General features: G+C 47.1%; 1 protein-coding gene across 4 annotated transcripts in view; it reads left to right on the forward strand.

Annotated features, from left to right (window-relative positions):
• Positions 1-17446, forward strand: part of NLRC5 (NLR family CARD domain containing 5) — an 86799-nt gene that overhangs the window by 32538 nt on the left and 36815 nt on the right. For all 4 annotated transcript variants that reach the window (XR_003762891.1, XM_029075652.1, XM_029075655.1 and 1 more), the window contains 10 exons: positions 1112-1195; positions 2725-2814; positions 2941-3000; positions 8157-8225; positions 9509-9592; positions 11516-11599; positions 13010-13099; positions 14573-14638; positions 15389-15460; positions 16026-16109. Coding sequence is in view for 3 of the 4 variants with exons in the window: in XM_029075652.1 (XP_028931485.1) it covers positions 1112-1195; positions 2725-2814; positions 2941-3000; positions 8157-8225; positions 9509-9592; positions 11516-11599; positions 13010-13099; positions 14573-14638; positions 15389-15460; positions 16026-16109 (783 nt within the window). In the remaining variant the exon portion in view is untranslated. The remainder of the gene's footprint in view (positions 1-1111; positions 1196-2724; positions 2815-2940; positions 3001-8156; positions 8226-9508; positions 9593-11515; positions 11600-13009; positions 13100-14572; positions 14639-15388; positions 15461-16025; positions 16110-17446) is intronic.

Consider the following 17446-nt stretch of genomic DNA (forward strand, 5'->3'; position numbering starts at 1 on the left):
GGTGAGAGGGAACTGCGGAGCTCCCTGGAAGCCCAGGATGGGAATAAGAACTACAGGGCAAAGACCCATTGCTTCACACTGATTCTATCTGTACCGATTCACATTCCAGGTTTCATTTTGATCCAGAACTAATTTCCCTTTTTCTGTGTCAGAGCCAGTTCATGGTTTCTGCCTTTTCTCAGAACTCAGTCCCAGGACAAAGCAGAGAAGCAGTGTGGACTAGTGGACAGAGCATGGGCCTGGGAGTCAGAAGGACCTAGGTTCTAGGCCCGGCTCTGACACTTGCCTGTTGTGTGACCTTGGGCAAGTCACTTCACGTCTGTATACCTCAGTTACCTCATCTGTAAAATCAGGATTATGACTATGAGCCCCATGTGGGACATGGACTGTGTCTAACCTGATTACCTCATACCTACCCCAACACTTAGAACAGTGTCTGGCACATAGTTAGTGGTTAACAAATACTGTTAAAAGAAAGGAAGACGCCCTTGTTTCCAAACCCAGTTTAAGGTCTTGGTCCTTGAACGCTCCCAACGTGACCCTGAGTTTCAGGGGACGTTGAACATAAGGAGACCTTAGATTAACTTGTATCTACCTCAGTGCTTAGAACAGTGCTTGACACACAGAAGCGTAGTGGATAAAGCATGGGAGTAAAAGGACCTGGGTTCTAATCCTGGTTCCTCCACTTGTCTGCTGTGCTAATTTGGGCAGTTCACTTAACTTCTTTGTGGCTCAGTTACTTGGTCTGTAAAGTGGGGATTAAGACTGCTGAGTCATATGTGGGACATGGACTGTGTCTAACCTGATGACTTGTATGTACAAGTGTTTAACAAATACCATTAAAAATTAAAAAAAAAAATTAAAAAAAACCCACAAATTTAAAAAAAATCTGGAGGTAAGTTCCAGGGTGGGAGATATTGGTGACCTTACTAGCACTTGTGTGACCTTAGGCAAGTCACTTGTCAGTTTCTCCAGAGATAAAGTGTAAACCTCAGCCTGCTGGGCTGTCTACCGTAGGGATCTGGTGAGGTTTGCCCAAGATTACAGTGATCCAGTACTCCCGGCATTCTTGGCTAAGGAGATCTGTAACAAAATTCATGTTGATTTGTAGTTTGCAGGACAATAAGCTGAGGGATCTTGAAGTTTTGAAGATCACAGAAGTATTTTCTGGAGTGAAAAAATTACAGAAGATTGAGTAAGTGTTGTCGGATCATTTCCAGTTAAACGTGCCTGTTATGAAGAAGAACGTCAGGTTGGAATGAAATTGCTACAGACTGGAAAGGCATAATTTAATGTTTTTTTCAAGAAATTCCTCCATTTCCACATATAGGGAATTGCCCTGTACTCAGCGGCCCCTCCCGAGCCAAGGTTCATGAGGGGCCTCATTTGGAAGAAGAGGTCTTCCCTCCCTACATAGAAAGATTTGGGTGGGGAGGAGACGGTCAGAGGAAAGAGCTTGGAGTGAGGGGGGAAAAAAGGAGATTGAAATGAGCTGTTTGCTATCACCCTAATCCTGGTATCTGCCGTCTCTATTGACTCAACTATTCCTTTATTGCCAAGTTAATAATACCTAGGTGATAGAGGTAATGGGCCTGGGAATCAGAAGGACCTGGATTCTAATTCTGGCTTCACCAATTGTCTGCTGTGTGACCTTGGGCAAGTCACTTAACTTATTTGTGTCTCAGTTTCCTCAACTGTAAAATAGAGATTAAGACTGTGAGCCCCGTGTGGGACAAGGACTGTGTCTAACCTGATAAGCTTATATCTACTCCAGTGCTCCCTGGCACTTAGTAAATGTTTCATAAATACCATTAAAAAAATCAGTTAATCCAGCCCTGAAATAAGGCTTAATAGACCAAATAGGAACTGAATAGTCTCTATCTCTCTTTCTCTTCCCTTTCTACTTGGTTTCAAAAGACTTAGTGCATAGGGAGCTAAGAAGTTTGCATTCTAAGTCTAGCGATTCCCATCAATATCAATAAAATTTATTGGCTGCCTTCTCTATGCAAAGCCTATACTAAGAATAAATAGACCTGAACCTTGCCCTCAAGAAATTTTCAGTCTGGTGGGGGAGAGAGAAGTTACTATAATTCCCAGACAGAAGGATGAAGGTAAAGGATATGTGAGTGAGAGTTAGGGCTTAAGTAATCGCTTTGAAGGTAGATACTTAAGGGCACTAGGGGGTTGTGAGTTCACAAGTGGGTAATCTATTGTATTTATTGAGGGCTTACTGTGTGCAGAGCACTGCACTAAGCAATTGGGAGTGTACAGTATAACAATATAACAGAGTTGGTAAACACGTTTGCTTGCCCACAATGAGTTTACTGTCTAGAGAGGGTAGGGTAAGAGTAGGTGGTATGTGCCAGTTGTCGGGAATATAACGTGGAGAGATTAGTAATTAGTAGTTATTTAGGGAAGGCCTCCTAGAGAAGATGTGATTTCAGAAGTGCTTTGAAGTTGGGGAGAGCTCTGCTCTGCTGGATTTGAAGGGGGAGGGAGATTCAGGCCCAGGGAAGGGTCAGTGATGGGAGTGATCAGAATGAGGCACAGTGAGCAGGTGAGCTTGAGAGAAACAGAGTGCGAGCTGGGGGCAGGTGGGAGAAGAGTGTGGATGAGTAAGAGGGAGAGAGCTGATGGATTGCCCTAGTGGGGGAGCGAGTGGTAAGAGATGAGGAGAGGAGAAAGACTGAGCTAAAATCCTAATCCCGTGCCTTAAATCCACAGTTTAAGCCACAACGAGATTTCAGTGAAGGCCATCCTTGCCTTGGCCAAGATGGCCGTGACCTCTCCGAAAGTCAGAGAGCTGCAGATCAGGTAAACGCTGTCTCGGGCCGGGCGGTGGGCTCGGGCCAGATGGGGTCTGAGGGGCGGGTGGGATTCCCTAGGGTTGTTCAGTGTTTGTTCTTTAACCCGAATCCCACTTATGTTCACTCATTTTAGGCAGGAGGAGATAGTGATCCTCTTCTCGGTCCCCCCTGGAAGGATTGCAGAGGCACCAGGGTGAGCAGCGGCAAAGGGGTGGGTAGGGTAGGAGGGACGGGGAGGGGAAAAAGAGAGGTGGGGGAAGAATGGGAAGGAGCAGAGGGGACAGAACCGAAAATGAGCGTGATTTCCCTGGGGAGGCCGAACTGTGCCTCCCTGCTAGGAAGACTGCGTTTCCGCCATTTGGAAGAAAGTGTTGAGCAGCAGCGTGGTGTAGTGAATAGAGCACAGGCCTGGGAATCAGAAGGTCATGGGTTCTAATTCCGACTCTGCCACTTGTCTGCTATTTGACCCTGGGCAAGTCACTTAACTTCTCTGGGCCTCATTTACCTCATCTGTAAAATGGGGATTGAGACTGTGAACCCCACATGGGACAGGGACTGTGTCCAATCTGATTTGCTTGTATATACCCCAGCGGTTAGTACATTGTCTGCTAAATAATAAGCACTTAAGAAATACCATTATTATTATTATTATTATCACTATCACCTTGGACAGTTCACTTCACTTCTCCATGCCTCAGTTCTCCTGTTGTCCCTCCTACTTAGACTGTGAGCCCCAAGTGGGACAAGGGACCGTGTCCAACCTAATTGACTTTTTTCTTTTTTTTCTTACAGTATTTGTGAAATGCTTACTGTGTGCCAGGTACTCTTCTAAGCACTGGGGTAAAAACAAGCTAATCAGTTTTGGACACAGTCCCTGTCCCACATAGGGCTTCATAGAGAAGCAACGTGGCTCAGAGGAAAGAGCCCGGGCTTGGGAGTCAGAGGTCATGAGTTCTAATCCCGGCTCTGCCACTTGTCAGCTGTGTGACCTTGGGCAAGTCACTTCACTTCTCTGTGCCTCAGTTCCCTCATCTGTAAAATGGGGATGAAGTCTGTGAGCCCTGCGTGGGACAACCTGATTGCCTTGTATCTACCCCAGCGCTTAGAACAGTGCTCGGCACATAGTAAGCGCTTAACAAATACCAACATTATTAGAATTAATCCTCATTTTATAAATGAGGTCACCAAGACCCAGAGAAACTAAATGGCTTGCCCAGAATAAGACATGTGGCTTGTATATATCCTATCACTTAGAACATTATTTGACACATAGGAAGTGCTTAAATAAGTACTAAATAAAAAGGAGGAGGAATGGGATTGTTGCCAGGAGAGTAGGCTGGCGGGCAGAGAAGGGCATGGAATTGGCAGTGCATAATGTGTGGGAAGATATTAGTCTTACAATCCAGCCTCTTCCAGGAGGCTTCTCTTCGCACCCACACACTGCCTAAACCCACAAATCCTCACACTCCCCCGTCCCTCTTTTCCCTCCCTTTCCCCAGAACGTCCTTGCCCTGTGGCTGGTCCCCAAGGTCAGTGCTTTGCCAGGAGTCCAACACGACTGACATCCTTGGCAGGGTTGATCCTCATGACTAGCTTGGCTCAGTTGGGTATCTCCACACTGGGGAATCCTATAATCATCCCGCCCCTCCTCACCACTGGATTTGGCCTCAGGTCCATGCCTGGACCGTTGTGCTTCCTCCAGGACCTGTGCCAGGGAGGAGAGAGGAGTTTGCACAACTTTCCAGTGCCATTTTGTGATGAATCGTTGGTCAGGTGTGCTAGGAACTGGATTGGCAATAAGTGAAATAAGGATTTCAGACTATTACTTTTTCAGTTGCTTGTTTGGGTATTTAATAGTCTAAATTCTGTAGTCTGTCTCCCCCTTCTAGACTGTGAGCTGGTTGTTGGTTAGGGATTGTCTCTGTTACCGAATTATACTTTCCAAGCTCCTAGTACAGTGCTCTGCATACAATAAGCGCTCAATAAATATGATTGAATAAATGAATGAATTTAGATATCTGGGGCATTTTGATCTGATTATATTGTAAGCTTCTAATAATAACAATAACAACAGTAACAACCACAACTACAGTATTTGTTTAGCGCTATGTGCCGAGCACTGTACTAAGCACTGGGCTTGAAAAAAAAGTTGGTATTTGTTAAGCGCTTGATTATTATGTTCAGAGCACTGTTGTAAGCTCTGGGGTAGATACAGGGATATCAGGTTGTCCCACGTGAGGCTCACAGTCTTAATCCCCATTTTACGATGAGGTACCTGAGGCACAGAGAAGTTAAATGACTTGCCCACAGTCACACAGCTGACAAGTGGCAGAGTGGGGATTCAAACCCATGACCTCTGACTCCCAAGCCCTTGCTCTTTCCACTGAGCCATGCTGCTTACTGAGACAAACGGATCAGACACAGTCCCTTTCCAACATGGAGCTCACAATCTAAGTAGGAGGAAATAACAGGTATTTTATCCTCATTTTACAGAGGAGAGAACTGAGAGTCAGAGAAGTTAGGTGACTTGTTTGAGGTCACAAAACAGACAAACGGCAGAGCTAGGTTTAGAACTCAGGGTCCTAAATCTTCCTGATTAACTTGTATCTATCCCATCACTTGGCAATAGTAAGTACCTAAATACCACAAATACTATTATTTTTATTAAGTCCTTTTTAAAAAAAATGGTATTTGTTAAGCACTTACTATGAGGCAGGCACTGAACTAAATCCTGGGATAGATGCAAGATAATCAGGTGGGACACAGTCCCCGTCCCACACGGGGCTCACAGTCTACATCAAGCAGGAAGGATTTAATCCCTGTTTTACAGATGAGGTAACTGAGACACAGAGAAGTTAAGTGATTTGCCCAAGGCCCCACAGCAGAGAAGTGACAAAGCCAGAATTAGAAGCTAGGTCCTCTGACTCCCAGGCCTGGGCTCTTTCCACTAGGCCATGCTCTTTTCAATCAATAAATGGTATTTATTGAGCACTTACAATATGCAGAGCACTGTACTAAGTGCTTGGGAGAACTTAGAATACAACAGAATTAGTAGAAACGTTTCCTGCCCGTAAGCAGGATGATTTCACTTGCAGATCGAGCACATGGTACTAAGTGCAAATGCGGCTTTCCTAAATGCTCATGAATATGCTGACAATGTCACCATGTTGAAATCCTTCTTTTGATTAGAAAACATTTTTATGCTAGATTTTGAGTTCCTCTTCCTGGGCTGGGGCACTGCCATGGAAGCCCTCGTAGAAATACACAAAAATGGATGCGAGCAAGAATCAGACAACCAAGAACAAGACTAAAAGCCGTAAAGTTTTGAAAAAAAACCCCTCAGAAAACCAGCCGTGTCGGGAGAAGTCTCGGGGAGTTGCTCGCTTTGCTTTTGGGTTGATCAACAGCCTTCTGGGGGCTATTTGTTATTTCTGCTTCTGAGTGTGTCTGACAACAGGAAACCACAAGCCCCACTCATCACCCATAGCCTTTTTCCTTTCTCTGTTATGGCAGCTGCTAAATGTAGATTATCTATTCAGAAGTTTCCTGTGGTGTTTTTTCTCCACAAGATGAGATGAAACTTTGGTGACCTTAATCTCAGTCAACACCTGGGGCTCTGAGCCTCTTTGGCTGATCCGAAGGTAGAGGAAAGGGGTAAAGAGAGGGCAGTCATCCCATGCTCCATGCCAAATTAGGCCCAGCGCTTGAGTGGAGTCGTGGGTGCGGCCCAGGCCCAGCCTTCAGAGCGGAAGTCACTGCCACTGTCATAGTTCCCCCTCCTGGCTTTCCCCAGGGCACCTGAACTCCACAGCTTAATGTAGATCTGGGAAAATTCACTCATTCAGTCATATTTATTGAGCACTTACTGTGTGCAGAACACTTACTAAGCACTCGGGAGAGTACAATACAACAATAAGCAGACACATTCTGGAGGGCACAGCTGAGAATGGGGAGTTACAGGGGTGGCTCAATCAGTCAGTGGTATTTATTGAGCTCTTACACTACCCCAGAGCTTACAAACTGGAGCACCAAACTGAACGCTTGGGAGAGTACAATATAACGGAGTTGGTCCTGGAACAAAATCCAACCCAGGCGTCACAGAATCCTGAGCTGACCTTGACTGATTGGTTAATAAACACCTAATCGGTCAAGAGTATATATTGAGTGTCTGCTGTGTGCATAGCACTGACCTAAGCGCTACCGAGAGTACAATTGGAGGTACGATTCCTGCCCACCAGGAGCTTACCTTGTGACAGAGGAGACAGACATAAGATGATGATTTCCCCAATTAATTGCTAGTCTCCTCATCTTATATCCCTCAACTCCCACATCAGCATTTTGGGCACTTTAATTCCCATATCCTTCTGTGGCCCTTATGTATGTACCTTATATAGGCTACTACAAGTGCTTTGCACGGTGCTATTCAAACAGTAAGTGTTCAGAAATGCCACTGATTGATTGATTACCTCCTCCTATCTGCAATATAGGGAAACAGCGTGATCTAGTGGAAAGAGCCAGAGGAGTTGGATTCTAATCCCTGCTCCTCCATGTACCTACTCTGTGATCTTGGCAAATCAATTCACTTCTCTGGGGTTCAAGGAACTTCCAGTCTAACAGACTAGTTTACAGTAGAGTCTCCTCTCCAATGGCTGGTTTAAGCTGAGGGGGGCGGTGAACAGGTTTCTGAGGAACTTCTGTGATAAGTCTGTTTCTCATAAATGCCTCCCTCCCTCCTCCTTGACTGCGCTTTCATCCTTCCCCTTCCCATCGTCTTTACTGTAGAGCCCTTGACTATCTAGTGGAAAGAGCACAGGTTTGGGAGTCAGAAGGCATAGATTCTAGTCTCGGCTCCACCACTTACCTGCTGTGAGGCCTTGGGCAAGTCAGTTAATTTCTATGGGCCTCAGTTTCCTCATCTGTAAAATGGGGATTCAAAACCTTTTCTGTCCTACTTAAACTGTGAGCCTCGTGTGGGACAGGGATAGCGTCCAACCTGACTAGCCTGTATCTACTACAGTGCTTGGCACATACTAAGGGTTTAGCAAATACCAGCAAAACAAAAAGTAGCCAGTTGCTTTCCATCTCTGGTCAAGGGAAAAGCAATTCCAGCTAGGCCTAAGGGAGAACAAGCAAGCCATGAGGGTTGTAGTCTACTGGAGTAGATGACTTAAAGGTCTTTATTCAAAGAAAGTCATGAAGGACCCAGGTTTGAGTAATACTTGCCTACCATGGATGGCATGGAGGCAGGGAAAGAGACCAGTTGATTTAGAGTCCCTTCCAGTCTGAAGTTCCAGTCTGACATTCTGTGGTAAGATAGCAAACTTTAATTCTGTGGTATATTTCCCTCAGATCTCTGGATTTGAAGAGAAACGAAGATAAAAATGAAACTGCTCCTCAAACTAAAAAACTGACACTAAGGTAAGAGGAATTTTCCTGGCTGCATTGTCAAAATGTTTAGTCGTTAAAGCCCGGGGCCACGGTGAAATGGGTGGGTGGCAGGGAGGTTAGCGGGGAATGGTGGCCCAAGGGAGAGCCTCTCTAGGGAGGATGGAGGAGCGGAGGAGGAGAGGGTCAGGGAGAGGTCCGCAGTGAGAGCCAACCCCTGACCAAGCTGGGAGCAGCCGGGGGAAGTCCCACCCACTGGGTGCTCCACACTCTTCATTGGTCCAGAAAGTCCTGCCACAAGCAAACTCCTGAAACCAATCAATACCTCTGCCAATTAATACAGTAGATCAGCAACTGAATTATCCAACTGTGGGGTAGTTTTTTGGCTTTTGCTTCAGCTCCATTTGCACCATTCATTCAGTCATATTTTAAGAGCACTGTACTAAGCACTTAGCCAGTAGCAAAGTCATGCCCCACCAATCAGTCAGCCGAGCAATCATATTTATTGAGCACTTACTATGTGCAAAGCACCGTACTAAGTGCTTGGAAAAGAAGATTGAAGTGAGCCATTTGCTATCACCCTAATCCTGGTACCTGCTGATTCAAATGGCCTCAACTATTCCCTTATTGCCAAGTCAGTAAGACCTAAAGGATAGAGCACGGGACTATACTAAGTGCTACAGGGGGAGACAGACATTACTATCAGTGTTACGTATATGTACAAAATTGCTTTGGATTTGGGAGCGTGGATGAATAAAGAGAGCAAGTCAGGGCTACACAGAAAGGAGTTGAAGAAGAGGAAAGAGAGCTTAGTCAGGGAAGACCTCTGAGCTCGGGAAGGTACAGTACAACAGAATTAGCATCCATTTGTCCAGTTGTCTATACTCCTGTGGCAGGTTGCATTGGAACCTTTTAACTTTCAGGGTCTGGGCTTCCCTTATTTCCCAAGCTAAAGGCCCAGTGCCTCATTAATATTCAACGCCTTCCCAGTAAGCCACGGCCTGGCTCCCCCACACCCTCCGGCCCCTTCCAAGATGGTGTATAAGCTCATCGTGGGCAGGGAATGTGTCTGTTTATCATTATATCGTACTCTCCCAAGCGCTTAGTACAGAGCTTCTCACACAGTAAGCACTCAGTAGATATGATTGAATGAATAAACGATAGCCCCTGAGTGGCATCCATGCTGGCATCAGGCACGGATCACCCAAGAGTGGGCAGGTGGCATTCCTTCCACCTTCCACTGTCCGGAAGGAAGGCACACTGGCCCCAGACCTGGCCCCGTCCATCTCGTCTCCGCTCTGTCTTCCATTCTGCAGGTTGCAGCAGTGTAAGCTCGGTGTCCAGCACGCAGAGGCGATCGCAGGGCTGCTCAGAGAAAGTTCCTGCCTGGAGGAAGTCGAGTAAGTTGAGACATGGGCCTCCTGGACCTGCTGAGGTCCCGTTGGCAGAGAACTTGGTGGGAGGGGGCTGTGGGCTCTGGGGAGGGAGTGCTGGTCCCTGCACATGGTGTCCCTATACCGTAAGCTCGTCGTGGACAGGGAATATGTCTGTTTATTGTTATATTGTACTCTCCCAAGTGCTTAGTACAGTGCTCTGCACACAGTACACACTCAGTAAATATAATTGACTGACTGACCAACTGACTGATTACCAAAGCAGGCCTGCCACTCTGAGACCAAAATGTTCCTCGTCATGGGGCTTGGTGAGGTTGCTGCCTTTCACAGGTTCCCTTGAGAAGCCAGATGCTGAAGCAACTTTCTGTCGAGAAGCAGTGTGACTTAGTGGAAAGAGCCTGTGCCTGAGAATCAGAGGACCTGGGTTCTAATGCCAGTTCCACCACTTACCTGCTGTGTGACCTTGGGCGAGTCACTTACTTCTCTGTGCCTCCGTTCCCTCATCTGCAAACTGAGGATTCAGTACCTGTTCTCCCTCCTACTTAGACTAGACCAGGCACTGTACTAAGCACTGGGGTATATGCAAGCTAATTGGGATGGACACAGTTCAAGTCCCATGTGGGACTCACAGTCTTAATCCCCATTTTACACAAAGAAATTAAGTGACTTGCCCATGGTCACACAGCAGACAAGTGCAGAGCTGGGATTAGAACCCAGGTCCTCTGACTCCTAGGACCATGCTCTTTCCACTAGGCTATACTGTGTGGCCTGGCCATGCATTTTGAGTTCCCTTTTTTCCCTACATCACCCTGGCATCACCCTGCAGCCTCTTCAGGGTGGAACTCTCTCAGCAGATTCATTCCGCAGACCAGTAGGTCGGTAGCTCTGACTCAACTCCCATTCTCCCGAAGGCCTAGGACAGCGCTTCACTGCTAATCAGTCAGTCAACAGAAGTGGGTACCCATATCTGTGGAGTCAGGCACTTGTTGCTTTGGGGAATAAAAGGAAGACAAGACCTGGTCTCTGCTTGCAGGGAGCTTACAGTCTGATAGGGTAAGCAGGAGAAACATACACTTAGACAAAGTGTGAGTCAGAGGGAAACGGAAGAGAACCTAGACGTATCCTTTCCAAAGGTACTCAGTGGGACCCGTGGGGAGCTGGAATGATTGGTGGTACCAGAGCCATGAGGCATTAAGCTGGAGAGTCTCCTTCAGGGGAGAAAGTCTTGTTGACCAAATAACCACGACAACAAAACACTTTGAGAAAGCGGGCAATCAGTCAGTCAGTGGTATTTATTAAGTGCTTACTGTGTGTGCAGAGCACTGTACTATGTGCTGGGAGAGTACAATACAGCAGAGCTGGTAGGCACATTCCCTGTCTTACAAGGACCTTACAGTCCGATAGGGAAAGCAGGAGAAATATACACTTAGACGAAGTGTGAGTCAGAGGGAAAGATCATCCAAGAAACCGACGAGAGCCAAGGAAAACCTAGATATTACTTTCCAAAAGTAATAATAATAGTTATGGTGTTTAAGTGCTTTCTATGTACCAGGCACTGCACTAAGCACTGGGTACTCAGTAGGGCTTATGGGGAGCTGGAATGATGGGCGGGACCAGAGCCACATGAGGTTAATATGGAAAGGCTCCCTCATGAGTGGTGAGTGTACAGTTAGGTAAGGTTTTGTTGACCAACTAACCACAACAGTAAAGCACTCTGAGCAAATAGGCAATCAATCAATCAATGGTATTTATTGAGCACTTAATGTATGCAGAGCACTGTACTAAGCGTTTGGGAGAGTACAATACAACAGAGCTGGTAGGCACGTTCCCTGCCTACAGGAGCTTACAGTGTAAAGGGACCACTGTCCAATCCATCCTGGACCCTCTTGATCTGGGGGATGACCCTCCTTTCGCTTGCCCGTGATTCAGTTTGTCAGGCAACCACCTGGAAGACAACGGCTGCCGCGAGCTGATGAAGGTCTTGCCCTATGTGACCATCACCCGGAAGTTCAAGTAAGTCCAGTACTGGGTTGGGCTCACTTACCTCATCTGCTCCTCTAATAGATATTGTATTTAACGAGCTCCCACTGGGTGCTGTGCTTTGTACTTGCTGCTTAGAAAATACAAAACAAGCAAGTGCCACGTTCCTCACGCAAAAGGAGCTTTGGGTCAATCTGGTGAGGCAGATGTGGAAATATTAACCAATAGAGTAATCCAAGAAAATAATTGAAGAGCACGTATGCCAAAGTACTCGGGGTTGGTATAAGGAAATGAAAATATTCTGGAGATTGCCGGTGGGTTTGTATAAGCTGGGATGTTGGGAAATGTGGGGAAGGCTTGTTGGAGGAAATGGAATTTCAGGCAGGTATTAAAGGAGGGGAGAGCTGTGTGGTCTGGTGGATTTCTGGAGGGAGTTCCAGGCAGGGGAACAATGTGGGTGAAGGGATAGAAGGGGGAAGGTGAGAGTGAAGTTGGGTTAGAAGGCAACCTTGGAAGGAGAGAAGAGAGTGAGCTGGGGAGTAGCGTGTGAAGACACCCCATTTACATCTGAAGTGACTGGAAGTCTCAGCCAAGGTCTCTTTCTCTCTCTCTCCCTCACCCAACCTGTCCTGGACACACTCACAGGTAGCCATCAATTGTAGTATTTTTTGAGCCCTTCCTGTATGTAGAGCACTGTCTTAAGTGCTTTGAAGAGTACAGTACAACAGAGTTGGCAGACTCAAATCCCTGCCCACAAACTGCTTGCAGTTTAGAGGGGGAGATAGACATTAAAACAAATTACAGATCTGTACATAAGTGTGGTAGGTCTGAAGGTGGGATAAATATCAAGTACTTAAAAGGTACAGATTCAAGAGCATGGGTGACACAAAAGGGCGAGGAAGTAGGAGAAATGAGTGCTTAGTCGGGGAAGGCCTGCTGGAGGAGATGTGATTTTAATAAGGCGTTGAAGGCGGGCAGAGTGGGAGTCTGTCAAATATGAAAGGGGAGGGAGTTCCAGGCCTGAGGGAGGACATGGACAAGGGGTTGGCAGCGAGATAGACATAAATAAGTTGGCATTAAAGAAGCAATGCGTGCGGGCTGGGCTGAGGTAGGAAATCAGTGAGACAAGGTTGTGGGGCGGGGGGAGCGAGCTGATCGAGTGCCTTACAATTGGTGGTATGTCTCTACTTTCCTCTTTCCCTGCAGCCAATTCATACTAGAGTGACTAATGAGTGTCAAAAAGCCCAAAGTTAGTGAGAAGTAGAAGCAAGGACTGGATACCTTCTCGTCTCTCGCTAACCCCGAGTTGGTGTTGGCATATGCCCTTTTCAACCCCAGATCGTTCTCAGGATTGCCTACCCTTTGTCTCGTTCTCTCTGCCTCGGGATGGAAGTAAGGTTTATTTTTCAGTGGGGCTGACATTGGCAAATTGTCCTTTTATAGTATCAGTGACAACGGGTTGACCACGGAAGGTGTTTGCTGCTTGCTAAATACTGTGACTGCCTGCAGCAACGTGGTGGAGGTGGAAGCCTGGTAAGTAGAGCCCACAGAGCCCAGAGGGTCCAAGCATTCTTCTCTCCATCATATCGTCCCCCGATCTTCCTCCTCAGTTGAGCCCCTGTTCTCCACAAGCTCCGTAGAAATTCCAAGAACCCTAGCCCAGGTCCAGTATGATGTGTTGAAATCAATCAATCAGTGGTATTTACTGAGCACTTACTGTGTGCTGAGCACTGTACTAAGTGCTTTGCATCCCGGAATGGAGTAGTGGAAGAGAGCCCAGGACTGGGAGCCAGAACATCGTGAGTTTTGATCCCATCACTTTTCTGCCTTGTGGCCTTCAGCCTGGGCGGGTTGATGTAACTGTGGCTTGGTTGAGTCGACCTGGAATGGCGTCTGTTTTTAATCCCATTGAAGGTAGGGCTCATGAGTGTAAAACGTCTTCGGACGAGATTAATATTCGAATTGGGAGTTCAATGGGGAGAACTAGGTGATTGTCTACTTCTAATAAGCGTAATTGTCTTGGGGATGTGGGCAAGTCACTTGCTTCTCTGTGCCTCAGTTACCTCTGGGGAGTAAGACTGTGAGTCCTCTATGGGACAGAGACTATGCCCAACCCAATTTGCTTGTATCCACCCCAGCACTTAGTACAGTGTCCAGCACATAGTAAGCGCTTAAAAAGTACCATAATTATCATTATAATTATTATAATTATAATATGCCCACCCATCTCCTCCAAGAGACCCTCATTTACCAAAATCCCTTTCCCTTCTGCATTACCTGTGACTTGGATCTGTACCCTTAAAATTCACCCCACCCTCAGCCCCACAGAATTTAACGTACGTATCTGTAATAAATTTATTTATATTATTGTCCGTCTCTCCCTCTAGATTGTGAGCTCCTTATGGGCAGGGAATGTCTTCAAAAAGGTGGTATATCAAGGCACATGTGACTCTGTTGTATTGTACTCTCCCAAGTGCTTAGTATGGTGCTCCGCACCCAGTTAAGTGCTCAATAAGTAACACTGATTGATTGATATTATAAAACCTCATTCCTTCTGCATAGCATCATATTTTTAAAGCTTGATGCTGTCATTAGTGACTCCACCCTGCAGGTATGGGCACAGAAAGGCTGAGAGCCAAATTTAGCCCACCATGCCTCTTAGGGTTGTTATACAGAAAATGGAAATGGCCATTTTCCAGCTTCACTGGGAAATGAAGGAATCGATTTAGTCTCCAGGAAGAGGGACTCTGGTTAGCAGATGGAAGAGTTCTCCATCAGCGTGGCTTGCTTTACATTATCGCGTCTTCCAAGGGAGAATGGGAAACCTCTGCATTTTCATCTCTCTGGGATAGTTGGATGTGTCCCTCACAGAGGCAGCAGCATGGGCTAGGTGATCTGCCAAGATCCCTTCCACCCCCAGTATTCTCAGCTTCTAAATGGAATTCTGAAGACTGTCACTAAGTTAAATCCAACTCCATCTGCCTGATCACTTCCCTTCCTTTGCAGCCTTCAGCTTAAAACCACCATCCTCACGTTTGCTGGAAGCTACGAAGCGGAACTTGCTCTTCCCAGGTAGAACCCAACTGGGGAAATGGTCTCTCTGCACAGGTCCCAGCTTCCTCTTTCTTTGAGTAGGGCGGGAACACTGGTTGCTGCTGCTCTTCCTTTCTCCCTCTCTCTCTCTTTCTCCCCATCTCCCCCTCCTTCTTTCCCTCCCACTCTCCCTCCTCCTTTTCCTCCCCGCTCCCGATCCCTCACCTCCCTTTCCCTCTCCCCATCTCACCCTCTCCCTCTCCCCATTTCACCCTCTCTCCCTCCCTCTCTCTCCCTCTCCCCATCTCTCCCTGTCTCCTCTTCCTTTCACCCCCTCTCTCTGCTCCTCTCTCTCTCTCCCCCTCTCTTTCCCCCGCTCTCTTCTGTCTTCCTCTCCCTCTCTCCCCCTCTCTCTCGCTCTCTTTCCACTCCACCCAAGCCCCTGGGGCCCAGACAAACAGCAGCCTGTGACTCTTTAGCAAGTGGACTATAATTAGACATGTGGTCCTCTTCCAACCAGTGCTGAGTAAGGGTGAAAGGAAGTGGGGTGGTCACTTTGAAGAAAGGGAAAGTTTACCATCTTATGGACTGTGAAAGGATGTCACTCCATAGGTCTGTCTCTACGGAGGCCAGAGGTCAGGTCAGGAGGACTGGGGCTTAAGCTGCAGATTGTGTGGTTTTCACCAGGAAAATGTGGTCTGGAATACTGCACCCCACCCTCTTAGCGGGAAGGGTTTGTGTTCAGTTTTGCGTGTGTGCGTTTATGTGTATGTGTGTGTATCCATGCAGGGCTGCAATTCCTCTGAGCCAACCATCCATACTAACCCAAGACCCACTGGCTGGGATCTCCAGAACAATAAGGTATCACGATCCCCATTTTTCAGGAATTTCCTATTATTTGTTCTAGGCTTTCCCTGATGAATCTAGTTGAGCTTCTGGCTCCCGGCAGTTGAAATGTCAAAAAGCAGTTTCTGGTCTCCCCAGAGAGGCCCAAGGCTTTTACCCTGTGGCCTCATTAGAAGATTGAGGCAGTCCAAAACACAGGGTACACCCTTTTCCCTCTAAGCCATCGTGCCTCTGCCCCTTCCAGCTCTCAGTTTCCCCACCTTCGGTCGAAACTGCACTGTTTAAGATGTCGCAGTCCTAGCGATGACTCGTACCCACGCTAAGAATCCAACACAGAATACCTCAGACCGCAGAAAAAGGCCGTTTAGCTGATCATCTGTCAACTATTGGCCGGTGATGTATTTTGTCCATGCCTCACCTGCATTGCCTAGAACTTGATTCTAAGATAACTACTAGGATAAGGACCATGAGATGCCAAATTGTAAATGGCATCTACCCCAGTGTTTAACTCCCAGAAGTTTACCACGCAGCCCCTGTTGAGAGGTGGAGGTTGACAGTGGCTGGATTTTGCTTTCTGCAGGATGACCGGCTGGGACTTCAGCCCCAGGAATCTGCAGCAGCTGGAGCAGGTGCTGAGCAAAGACAACCACTTCACCGACCTCGAGTGAGTGCTGCTGCCAGGGCTCGCTAGAGGCAGGAATGAAGTCAGTCATTCAATCTCGTATTTATTGAGTGCTTACTTGGTGCAGAGCACTGTACTAAGCGCTTGGGAAAGTATAGTATGACGGAGTTGGTAGACCCCTTCCTTGCCCATAGTGAGCTCACAGTCTAGAAGGGGAGACGGACATTAATATAAATCAATAAATTATGGGTATGGATATAATGGACCTATATGGACCTATATGGATAGGTCTGTGGGGCTGAGGGAGAGGTGAATAAAGAGAGCAAATCAGGGAATTCAATCAGCGGTTCAGCAGATTAAGTCAGTCCATCCATCAATGGTAGTTGTTGAACACTTAATGTGTGCAGAGAAATGTAGTACTTGGGAGAGTACAGTACAGCCAATAGATATGATTCCTGCCCTCAAGTAGTTTCCAGTCTAATGGACTAGCTTGGAACGGAATCTCCTCTCCAAGGGCTGATCTAGGCTGAGGGATGGGTGAATAGGTTTCTGCGTAACTTCTGTGATAAGTCTGTTTCGCGACAATGCTGCCCTCCTCCTTGCCTGAGCCTTCCTCCACTCCCTTCCTATCAGCCTCACATCCTGCTGCAGAGTCCTTGACCGTGAATGGGCCTAGTGGAAAGAGCGCAGGCCTGGGAGTCAGAGGACCTGGGTTCTAATCCCGTCTCCACTATCCGTCTGCTGTGTAACCGTGGCAAGTCACTTAATTTCTCTGGGTCTCAGTTTCCTCATCGTCATTCATTCGTTCATTCAGTCTTATTTGTTGAGCACTTACCGCGTGCAGAGCACTGTACTAAGTGCTTGGGAGAGTCACAGGCCTGCAACCCAGTTCCCTTTGGGCTTCTCCCAGATCGATCCCGTGCTTCCAGGGTAGGGCCTGAGGCAAGAATGAGTATGTGCCTGGCCAAATGAGAATGAGATAATAATAATGATAATAATAATAACAATAATAAGTACGACCTCTTAAGTGCAAATGATGTGCCAAGCACTGCGCTACGTACTGATATTGATGCAAGATCATCAGATTGGACACAGTCCTTGTCCCTCAAGGGGCTCACAGTCTAAGAGGGAGAATGGGTTTTGGGGAAACTGAGGCTCAGAGAAAGTGAAGTGACTTGCTCAAGGTAAAGCAGCAGGAAAGTGACAGAGCTGGGATTTGAACCTCATTCTCCTGACCCTTAGGCCAGGATCTCTCCACCAAGGCCACCAAGTGGTGGATTTTCTTTTATTCATTTTTTGAGCTTTGGGCCTGTCTCAAATACCATACAGAGCTGGGCCAAGCTATCCAAGCAGCATTGCTTCCCCCTGTGTTTTTCTGT

This window comes from Ornithorhynchus anatinus, chromosome 11 (genome assembly GCF_004115215.2).
Source record: "Ornithorhynchus anatinus isolate Pmale09 chromosome 11, mOrnAna1.pri.v4, whole genome shotgun sequence".
In the NCBI taxonomy this organism is placed as follows: domain Eukaryota; kingdom Metazoa; phylum Chordata; class Mammalia; order Monotremata; family Ornithorhynchidae; genus Ornithorhynchus; species Ornithorhynchus anatinus.